At 47.6% G+C, this 11,452-nt stretch overlaps 2 protein-coding genes across 2 annotated transcripts; both read left to right on the forward strand.

Annotated features, from left to right (window-relative positions):
- Positions 1 to 2,006: 2,006 nt before the first annotated feature.
- CCR75_004910 (uncharacterized protein) lies at positions 2,007 to 3,457 on the forward strand (the record flags this gene model as incomplete). The annotated part of the gene is made up of 1 exon (XM_067962996.1): positions 2,007 to 3,457. One exon carries the CDS (start codon positions 2,007 to 2,009, stop codon positions 3,234 to 3,236), a length of 1,230 nt encoding a protein of 409 aa, XP_067818559.1. The 3' UTR covers positions 3,237 to 3,457.
- A 5,523-nt stretch (positions 3,458 to 8,980) lies between these two features.
- Positions 8,981 to 9,370, forward strand: CCR75_004911 (uncharacterized protein; the record flags this gene model as incomplete). The annotated part of the gene is made up of 1 exon (XM_067962997.1): positions 8,981 to 9,370. One exon carries the CDS (start codon positions 8,981 to 8,983, stop codon positions 9,368 to 9,370), a length of 390 nt encoding a protein of 129 aa, XP_067818558.1.
- Positions 9,371 to 11,452: the final 2,082 nt, after the last annotated feature.

Genomic DNA, 11,452 nt, shown 5'->3' on the forward strand with positions numbered 1-11,452 from the left:
ACCATTGGTCGATTCCCACAGTGATAAGCGTTTCCTTGTGGAATGTATCCAGAACCACCGTGATGTGAAGAAGCAGCGAACGAGTTATCTTGTTCGCTGGCGTGGTTATCCACCTTCACATGACAGCTGGAAGCCTTGTTCCCAGCTGGTTGCTGACATTGAGGGCCTCGTCCGTCAGTATGACGAGACCCATCCGATAGTTCAGAAGGCCCGTCGGGAAACACGCGCCCCTGGCGCATGTAAATCGATTGAAAACGTCAATCGCATCCCGCACCTCAATAAAGGTGCGAGCCCTTCCCCAGGGTGAAGAAAGGGAATAGACATCCCCTTTTACCCTCTTCGAGTTGTCTACAGGGATCACCCACGTGAGGCCTGGAAGCCCAGCCTCACGTGACAACCGATGCAATTTATACTTTGCACCGGTTAAAATTCGTTTCTCAAACTTAACGCGAATCGCATTAAGTCTTTGAAGCCAGGCTTCGCGTCCAATATCTTTGACATTGCGAATGAGCGCAATCCAGGCTTGCCACTAAACCATCGATGCTCAAGAAAAGCGTAGAGTTACCACTAAACCATCGATGCTTAAGAACAGCATAGAGATAAAAAAAAATTCTCAGCGCGAAAGTTCTTTGCGCGGGGATCAAGGCCATGTAGCTTTGTCGCAATAAATAAGGAATGTTTATTGTGAGGATTAGTCTCTCCAGATAAGCTATTGATTAGCCGTTCTAGCAAAAGTCACGGCTTCTTTCCAGGGGCGAGATGATACAGTTTACTGTCTTCACTCCCCTGAGTGGTACCCACTGAAGTAGGGGGACCACAAGAACTTTTATTACGATGGCTTAACCCATCGTCATCACCTTGCACAGAAACAGGTGCAGGTGTCCGTACGGGAGTCGGAACGGGCGATGAGGGATCATCCTCATCGTCGGATCCAAATAGACTATTAACGCGTCTATCAGAATGAGCCCTCTCATTCGAAGGTTCAAGGCAGCCGCCTGACGTCTATCAGGTGACTGTTCTATTCTCCCGGAGTCGGACATTTCGTTCGACTCGCATTCGTAGTCGACCTCCAAAGATGGGTCGTATTCACGTGGTGAATCACAACGTGCACTCGCAACATCTAGTGCTGTGCGAGTGGAAGGTACTACGGCAGACGTTCCGGCTGCCGCAAGAGATAACAATGTGTCACCCGCGGCTGCACGAACCGCAGCCGAAAGCGCAGCACGATCAGCACCCCGCATGAGTTTGTTCTTCATGCTATGGAATAAAAAATATGGTTCTGACCAATCGACAACCCTTTTATCAAATTAAGTGGTCACTAGTGACCACTCCATCAAATGACAGTCAGAGTGATTGTCGTTTAAGGGAGCAGTGATGTAACGAGGTGTATAATTACATAAAATTAACACTTAAAGGTTGTTAATAAATATATTATCTAAAAGGTAGATACTATTTGGAGGATATTACTTTAAATAGTAATGTTCAGAAATCTTGTCCATAAATAGGTATAGGCCATTATATCTATTTATCCCGCAGACTAATCAACTGTAGATGTAAACAAAAAAGAGAGACAGATAACATAAGATAAGATTTTAGTTGCATGTTTAGTATTAGTTTACAATTAAGTTAGAGTTAACAGATAGAAAGAAGAGATACTTAATTATATTAATACAGTTTTCATTTTACCCTCTTTAAGCTAGTTATCTTAAAGATTAGTCTTCCTCTGCACGTACTAGTGTACGCGAAATAACGTAAGGCACCACTCGCAACTGAAGCAGTGCGAATTGGACTTGTACTGAAGCAGTACAAGTCGGCAGTGCCCTGTTACAGCGTGGCAGCTTTAATTAGCGCCCGCCAACAGGGTCACACCGTGGCAAAAATACATAATTTGGATATTAAATGAGTCCAATTTAGTAATTTTTGGGTCCCCGCATAATCTTATCCATTCGATATATTCTTCTTTTTCCCTAAAATCCGAGTGCATCCCCTAAGACCGTTCGGACAGCATGCGTGTTGCTTGTTGGGCGCTCTTTGCTGTGTCACTGGTTGTGTCTGTGCTTGCTAAAGGCAAAGCAAAATCCAAAGACAATCTGACATGTCTGGCACCGTCAGCTGTAGCTTCCTTCGAGTCAAAGATTGCGGAATTGCAAGAATCCAATGCTGCGCTGCAGCTTCAGTTGGAAACAGCGAAGGCTCAGCTGGAAGATAAAGCTCCTAATCATGAAGTAGACGTGTCAGAGCTTCAAAAGGAGATTCATGAGCTGAAAAAGAACGTAGCTAGTGAAAAGCAGGGCTTCACGTTGGAGCTCACTAGCGCGTTGAATAAGTTCCGCACCGAAAGTGCTGCGACTCTTGACAATCAAGTAACAAAGCTGAAAAAGGATCTTGCAACGGAACAAGCTGCAGCTTTTACTGCAAGTACCGAATTGAAGGTGGCGGTGGCTGATAAGGCCAGACAGGCCAAAAAGATTGCACAGCTGGAGAAAACCATTCAAAGCGTGGACAAGAAAAACAAGGCGCTTCTGAAGGATCTAAGTGATTCCACGCCCGTGGATCTCTCGTTAGCGTCGCTGCTGTCGTCGTACTACGATGAGGCGCTTGTGCTTGCGGAAGACGCTGCTGGTATTGCTCAGCAGAAGCTTCATGAGCAATCAGATACACTCGATTTTGTCCAAGGCCAGATAGAAACCGCTAAGACCACGGCGTGGGATACAACGAGCAGTTTCTATGCAGAAAACTTAGCAGCGACGATCGATCCAGTATTGGCAAACGTGCACGAGGCCGTGCACCCGCATACTGAGAAGTACTTGCCTCTATTGCAAACTGAAGGTGCCAAGGCTAAAGACATGGTTATCGTTTACTCTCAAAAAGCGCTTCGTCACGCCAAACGCGCACGTTTGGAGGCAATTGCGCTTTTGGAGCAGAATGAACACGTGGCACAACACGCTCGAAAGATTATCGATGGCGTTTTGATCGTCTTGGCTGTTCCGGTAGTTATGTTCCAGGTTCGCCTTGCGCTTCGTCTTGTATGGTGGGTGCTTACTACGACACTGCGTGCTCACGTGGGGCTTGTGCTGTGGAACTCGCAAGCGCAGCTCCAATACGAAGCTCAAAGTACCGAAGAAGACGGCGAGCATTCAGCAGAGTTTGAAACTCCCTTGAATGGCCCTGCGATGAAGGTGAGTTCGAAATCGACAGCTATGTCTCAGAAGCGGGGAAAGAAGGCCAAGAATTGAAGTAGCTTTGATTGCGCTAGGAGTGTAACGTTATCTGGAATGAACAAACGCCTGGCAAGAGGTAAATGTTGCTTTGTTTCAACGAGATTGGCTGCAGGAACTCATGAATGAAATTGAGAATACCGCGTAATTCTTACATTCTGACGAAATATTGACTGAATAAAAACAATGATTATTTCAAAAACGTTTAATTGTCGCTTGGGATAAAAATGACATTATTTGTCATTCAGCTCTCTCTACCTGTCCAAAGCGATAGCTACATTCATAAATCATCCTAAAATGGTAACTCTTAGAAGTTCAAAGCGATGGGGATGAATACAGCAAAGCCTCCGACCTCCGCACCATCTACTAAAAAGCGTCGAGTCGTTTCCTCTCCGCCCGTGCCGCTCGTAGTTCAACAGGACATTTCACCCAATGATGTCCAAAATGCGCTTGAGTTCATATCACGTACCTGTTGGAAATTGTATTATTTCTGAGATGGTTAGTCGTTTCATGACGGTACGTATGTGCATGAAGAGGCGTGCTGCGGTGGTTGAAGTGGCGGCTAACGACTTAGGGCCTGTCGTGTTATTACCTTCGATCAGCTTCGGCTGCAAGAAACTGCTTAGATGAACATGAGCTGTAGAGAGGTATGACAGATAACACAAGGGCAACAGATAATGACATAATCCTTTTATTACAGTGCTAAATACTTCTTCTCCATGTCAAGTGAACAAATTATGAGCCCAAGCTCAGAGATGAAAGACGACGCCAACACGGCATAGGCACCGCCAACAACCAGTCACGAAAGGGCTGCGACGGAGCCTGCTGTGGTCGTCCCTCCTCACGCTCACGAAAGGAGCGCGGATACCAATGCGCTAGAGAGGGTTCTCACGATGCTGGGGGGCATGGAAGAGCGCATGAAGAAGATGGAGCTGTCGCAGGCGAGAATTGCCGAAGACGAGCGCATGCGAGGCGCTGTCGACAGCGGTATGTTTGGCTCTATGCTTGGCGCCGACTTCGCAGGCAAGCTACATCGAGACGCTCTCGACTGGTCGGACTTGCGAAGTCACCAAGCGCCGCGTCCTACTATGGACAGGCTTGACGGGTTTAAGTCAAGGGCTCATCAAGATGTGCCGCAACGTGCACAGCCACCACCTCGCCCACCTGTTCCATCCCCGTATCAACCGCAGCCTCAAGCTCCGGCTCAAGCTCCTACCACGTCTCAGTATCGAACGCCTGACGCCTGACGCGAGGCAGCATAAGCTTGCTATACGCAAGTTTGATGGGACTGAGGTGTATGTTGGTCTCGGATCTGGCTTTTTTGATTGGGGCAAGACTTTCTGGCGACAGGTGGACATGGCCCAAGAGTCGTGCGGCTTTCTCTGGACAGAAAACGTCAAGACTGACGTTCTGGGGCAGTACTTGATGGGTACTGCGGAGCGGTACTTCAACAAGCAAATCGACACTTGGTGGGCTGTGCTACCGACTCTCCAATATGTCATGCAGCGTATGCTTGACACCTTCAAGACCAGCATCACTGCGGCTCAAGCGATGAAATTATTCACGGCAAGGAAGGACAATAAGCTCCCATGGCCAGAACATTACCTCTACCTCGTCGCAGTCAGTGATGCAGCTGGGGGGGGTCTGAGCAGCAAGTTCTCGACAACATTCTGCGATACGCATCACTCGAGCTATCGACGATATTGATGGCTAAGTATCAAACGCATCGCGTCGATTTCCTTGTCCAAGCAGAAGAACTTGCGCATTTTGCGCAGACGATCAAAATGGAATCCAGGTCAGGGCGCGCCTTTGGAAAGGAGGTCGTCGCGCATGTGGAAGATTCTGCGTTGCGCAAGGAGACACGTACCTGCTATGGGTGTGGTAAAGCAGGGCATGTCAAGACTGATTGTCGAAGCAAATAGACTAGTTACACAAACGGAGGCCATCGAGCCAAGGGCGGTGGAAATATTGTGCTCGCAATTGGCGAAGGCGCCAGTATTAAGAGCTCACGTCATGACAAGCTGAACCCGACACTGGTGATTGGAGAAAAACACTGATCGTGATGGATGGATTTTGGACAGTGGGTCCAGTCGCCACCTGGTTAATGACCAATCTTTGTTGCAAGACGCAAAAATGTGCGAACATGAGTGCCATCTGGCGGATGGCGAATCAGTCAAGCTGTTACGTGTTGGTAACGTGGTACTCACTGTGGTAGCAGGAGGGCAAGTGCGGGACGTCACGTTGACTGAAGTTTACCTCGCACCAGAGCTCTCGCGAAATATAATTTCGTACGGCAAGATCGAGCGCAAGGGGTTCGGAATCGTGTATGATGGCATGAAGCGCGCACTAGCCAGGCGCAGCGATGGTGAAGTCGTATTCGACATTTCAATGGATAATAATGTTCTTTACGTAAAGACGGTGGCCCCAAAACGCAGTACAAGCACACCAAGTGACGTATTGATGGCGATAATTACGCACGAGGCATCAAACGAGTCAGTCAAGGAGATGCAGAGTGGTTCACTATACCACTTTCACCAGCGACTGGGTCATCTGGGCTACGACGCGATTGAGCTGATGGCAAAGGACCCGGCGTCAGGCATCAAGATAACGGATCGTTCAAGACCTACGTGTGTGTCGTGCGCAGAGGGGAAACAGACCAAGAATGTGCAGTCGCACAAGGACACGGGGGCTCACTCGCCAATCGACTGTATTGGCGGTGTCATATGTTCTGACCTTAAAGGTCCGATGACACCAAGGGACCGACTTGGGAACCGGTACTTGATAAATTTCGTGGATCACAAGTCTAATTACTGTCGCGTATTTCTCGCTAAGACCAAGGACCAGGCGGCGAAGAAGTTCGAGCAGTTTTTGGCCTTTTTCGAGCGTCAGTTTAACTGTCGTGTACATGTCCTAAGGACGGACGGGGGGAGGTGAGTATGAAAATGTCGACCTGTTTTGCAAGTCAACAGGTGTTTCAAGACAAGTCAGTGAAGCCAGAAATCAAGCATCAAATGGAAAAGCTGAGAGAATGCACCGGACGGTGCTTAATATGGCTCGCTCGATGATATTTGCAAGTCGACTCCCTTTGTCGTTCTGGGGTGATGCGGTTGAGTATGCCTCACATATCCTTAATCGCAGCCCGACAAGTGCAAATGAGGAAAGAGCATCGCCTATGGAGATACTTAAGAAGCGTGCTCCTGAATTGCGTGACATTGTGGTTTTTGGATCTGTTTGTTCTGCTTACAGCGACCCGCGCAAGAACTCGCTGGCAAAAAGGTCTCAAGTCGGCGAAATTATCGGACGCAGCGACGAAACCAAGGGCTACAAGGTATTTCTGCAAAAGGACAATAAAGTCGTGGTTACGCAACACGTAAGGGACATCCAAACTCTGAGTGATGAGCAGAACAGTCAGTTGCGTAGAGAACTCGACTTCGAGGATCAGGAAGATGGTGTGGTGTCGACATGCTCAAGTGAAGGAGTCATGGTTTTGGCTTTGAAAAGTCAAAAGGAAAGAATAAGTCGAAGTCATGGACGCGTGATGCCCACAGGACTCGGGGTGCATCGAAACGTGCGCAGTCTATTGGTGTTCAGGAGGAGCAAGAACGTGAAGAGAGTGTCGTGGCTCACATTTACGAGCGCGATTCCAATAATTATGGGGAAGCGATGCGCAGCAGCAAGCGCGAAGGGTGGGAGATAGCCATGCGTGAAGAGATAGAAGCTCTCGAAGAAAACAAGGTCCGCCGATTGGTCAAACGAAGTCCCAGTAGTAATGCACTGCACACCAAATGGGTGTTTAAGACGAAGACCGATGCGCACGGTGATCTCGAGCGGCTCAAGGCTCGACTTGTTGCGTGCGGGAATGAGCAAGTTTTTGGTGTTAATTACCAGCTTACCTTCGCCGCAGTTATGGACATATCAACGGTCAAGGTACTACTTGCTCTGGCAGCAACGTGGGGAGTGCCCGCTAAGCACGGGGATATACCCAACGCTTACGTGAAAGCGGATAAGGAATCTCGCCTTGAGATATTCTTGCAGATACCGCAAGGCATGGACATTGGTGAAGCGACTATGAAGAGTTTCGGCGTGACAAGCAAGAACGAGCTTTCGCTAGAACTATGCAAGAGCTTGTACGGCCTCAAGCAGGCTGGACGATTATGGAGTTAGCTTCTTCATGCAAATTTGTGCGATGCGGGCTTCACACAGTGCGTGTCTGACATGTGTCTATACTGGAAGCGCGATGAAAAGGACATTGTTGTGGTGGGTGTTTACGTGGATGACCTTTTGGTCACCGGCACTGATGCGGCCGCAGTTGACCGTTTCTTCGAAACTCTATCAAGTTTGTCGATTAAAAATCTCGGACAAGTGAGCAAGTTTCTTGGGATGCGAGTGGTGCTTAACGATGGTGGTGGCTATCAGCTGGACCAGGAGGAGGCTATAAACGACTTGCTACGTGAGCATGGACTCTCGAATGCAAATCCAACACTTGCGCCTATCGGTTCTGGTTGCTACGAGGTACATCCAAGTGATACTGTGTTGCTAGAGGGCAAGGGCAAGAATGGATTACCCACAGTCAAGGAGTTTCAGTCACTAGTTGGGTCGCTACTTTGGGTTGCGCGATGCACGCGGCCCGACATTGTGTTTGCGGTCCACAAAGCGACACGTCAAACCCATCAACCTCTGCTTCACGATTGGAAGCTTGCAAAGCGGGTGGCGCGCGCTATCTAAAAGGCACGAAGTCGATGAAACTCAACATGACACCAAGCGAAAATGACAGGATGTCGATTGTGGTTGAAAGCTATAGCGACGCGGATTTCGCCGCAGACAAAAGTGACAGGAAGTCTCTGACCGGAGGTATTATACTTCTCAACGGTATGGCGGTCAGCTGGTGTGCCAAAAAACAGGGTGGTGTATCACTATCGACAATGGAAGCCGAAGTTGTGGCGGCATCGGAGGTGGCGCGAGAGCTTTTAGGCATACGCGAAATGCTATGCGAATTCGGAGCAGTGCCAAAATTGCCCATGTTAATGCATGTCGACAATCAAGCTGCTATTCGACAGCTTGAAGGAGAAGCGTCGTCGCTCAAGGCCAAACATATTGACGTTCGAGTCAAGTTTGTTTGCGATTTTGCCCGACGTGGGATTGTGCTGGCACAGTCCGTGCGATCGGAGGAAATGCTGGCTGATTTGCAGACCAAGGCACTCGACGCGACCAAGCTTGCCAAATTGCGTGCTTTAATGCGTGTTGGTTATGACGGTAAGTCTTAGCCGAGGAGGAGTGTTGGAAATTGTTTATTTCTGAGTTGGTTAGTCGTTTCATGACGGTACGTATGTGCATGAAGAGGCGTGCTGCGGTGGTTGAAGTGGCGGCTAACGACTTAGGGCCTGTCGTGTTATTACCTTCGATCAGCTTGGCTGCAAGAAACTGCTTAGATGAACATGAGCTGTAGAGGTATGACAGATAACACAAGGGCAACAGATAATGACATAATACTTTTATTACAGTGCTAAATACTTCTCTTCTATGTCAAGTGAACAGTACCGACATCCATAGTGCCACGAAAGCTCGAATGCTATTCACGTGGCTGCTGTACCCCGTAACCCCCGAGAAGTTCTATTCGAAGTACTAGGAACAGCGACCACTGGTTATTAAACGTAACTATGCTAGCTATTATGACGGCTGGTTCAGCAAGGACGAAGTCGACCGCATCCTAAAGACCCATACGCTCGAGTACGGCACCGATCTAGACGTGACAAAGTACGTAGATGGCACCCGTCATACACTCAACCCCGCGGGAACAGCTACCGCTAAGAAGGTGTGGAAACACTTTGACGAAGGTTACGAGCGACGGTAGTCCGCTTCAGAAAATTACCGTGAAGACGCAGCTCCAGCTGATCCGACATGGTGTTGCTCGTCTTCTGATTGAGGATGGCAAGGCGGTGCTTTATCACTGTCGTGAAAACTCTCGCATGCACCATGAAGTTCCAATCGCTCCCCTCGAGTTTGAATTAGATGATGCTGAAAGCATTGAATATATCTTAAAGAGCTATCCCGAATATTTTCGCGTGGGTGATATGCCCCACGAGGACCCCTATGACCAAACGGAACTCGCAAAGGCTCTCTTCAAGGAAGGAATATTAATTTTCCAGTCATAAATCCAGCATATTTCTCGTAGAAATTAATGCTACGTATAAGCGACTAGGAGATTATGTGATAGTAACTTTTTCGGATATCAGATAATTTTCTTCACGAGTCCTCGACAAAAAGTTGCTAGACTGATGTCATCACTGATGTGGGGGGGAATTAAAGCGTCGCAGCTGCTACTGTGCGCCCGATTATTTCTGCTTGTCAGTGTAATTATTAAAGTATTGTTAATTTTGAAGGGTATCTGGTGCGCGTGCGTAGAAGCGCAGCAGGATTTTTGATCAAATTTGGTAACCGCGGAATTTACATTTACACAGTATTACTGTAAAAGATGCCTGCTCTTGCGGCGACACACGTGATCATTTGGACAGTAAAGTAGGCAAGCATGGACATTCTTTTCTCAGTTCCGTGTGTTTAAGATTTACTTTGTGGTGAAACAGAAAGTAGCTGTGATGTATGTGATGTATTTAAGTCGCGTGTATTGAATGTTATAGCAATTCTTGTTTAGAACTTGCTCTGAATATCATACCTGGCACCAAGTATTGTGGGACCAGGCAATGGTGTGCTGTTGCCGAAAGAACAAGTAGATTATATTATTGAGTTCTTCGACAAACGAGCCAAGGCGGGATATATCCGTGAGATTAAATCTCTTCACTGCAGCCCGACCTTTTGTGTGCGTAAAGCTACAGGTGGGATGGCGCGTGGTTCATGCTTACAATTAGCTGAACATGGCAACAATACCGGCGCAAACGTCAATCCCGCAAAAAGATGCTTTGCTGAGCTCCTTGGGAAAGTCAACTATCTTTCCGCGTTAATTTTAAAGATGGCTACTATCCGGTACTCATGAGAGAGTCCGATGTAGCCAAAACGACAGTAAACATCCCAAGCGGTATGCTTTGGGAGTGGCCTGTGATGCCATAAAAGTTGATAACGCACCGGCAACATTCCACTGAGTGGTGAATCACGTGATGTGTCAGCACTGGCCTACGCGCCCCGTTACTTTTACGATGTATTCGTGTATAGTAGGACCGAGGAGAGGTTGAGTGAAATAGAGTCGCACAAGCTTCATTTGGACGCTGTGTTGCAGACTCAGGCTGACGCCGAATTTTACGTCAACTTACAAAAGGGCGTTTTAGGTGTAACGGGCTAGAGTTGCCCTAATGTAACACAGTCCCCATTAAGTACATTTGGTACTTAAGGGGATGGTCAATCACTAAATAATAGTAATTAGACCCAACACTCGGGTGTGGTGCACAACTGTGATCAACCCTTGTGGATGTGATGCACATGGGTGCATTCACATTAGGAGGATGACGCCCAGCGTCATCCATGATGACGGCTAGCGTCATCAGTTACGCGAGGTATCTATAAAGATACGCTCGCAATACATATTAAATGATATCTATAGAGATATCATTTTAATTGGTAAAAATAGGTATTTGTATTTAATTCTATTAAATATAAATCAGTCTGAAATTTACTACCTACTTGGTAAGTGCGCACGAGGAGACGGATTACCGCTCCCGTGACGTCACTTCACCAGAGTTCTTAGTGTGTTGGGTGAGGTCGCTTGCGCGCCCACCACAACTACCTCACTGCACGCAAGAGAAGCAGGTGCAAACCGCTTCCTCGCTGTGCTAGGGTGTGTGCTAAGTAGAGCGTGGCCGCATTGCGACGTGCCCGTCTACACTTACCAAGTAGGTAGTAAATTTCAGACTGATTTATATTTAATAGAATTAAATACAAATACCTATTTTTACCAATTAAAATGATATCTCTATAGATATCATTTAATATGTATTGCGAGCGTATCTTTATAGATACCTCGCGTAACTGATGACGCTAGCCGTCATCATGGATGACGCTGGGCGTCATCCCTCCTAATGTGAATGCACCCATGTGCATCACATCCACAAGGGTTGGTCACAAATGTGCACCACACCCGAGTGTTGGGTCTAATTACTATTATTTAGTAATTGACCATCCCCTTAAGTACCAAATGTACTTAATGGGGACTGTGTAACATTAGGGCAACTCTAGCCCGTTACACCATCCCCCTCTTTAAGAACGAATTTACATTTTTAAATTCGACA

Source organism: Bremia lactucae, linkage group LG9 (assembly GCF_004359215.1).
Source record: "Bremia lactucae strain SF5 linkage group LG9, whole genome shotgun sequence".
In the NCBI taxonomy this organism is placed as follows: domain Eukaryota; phylum Oomycota; class Peronosporomycetes; order Peronosporales; family Peronosporaceae; genus Bremia; species Bremia lactucae.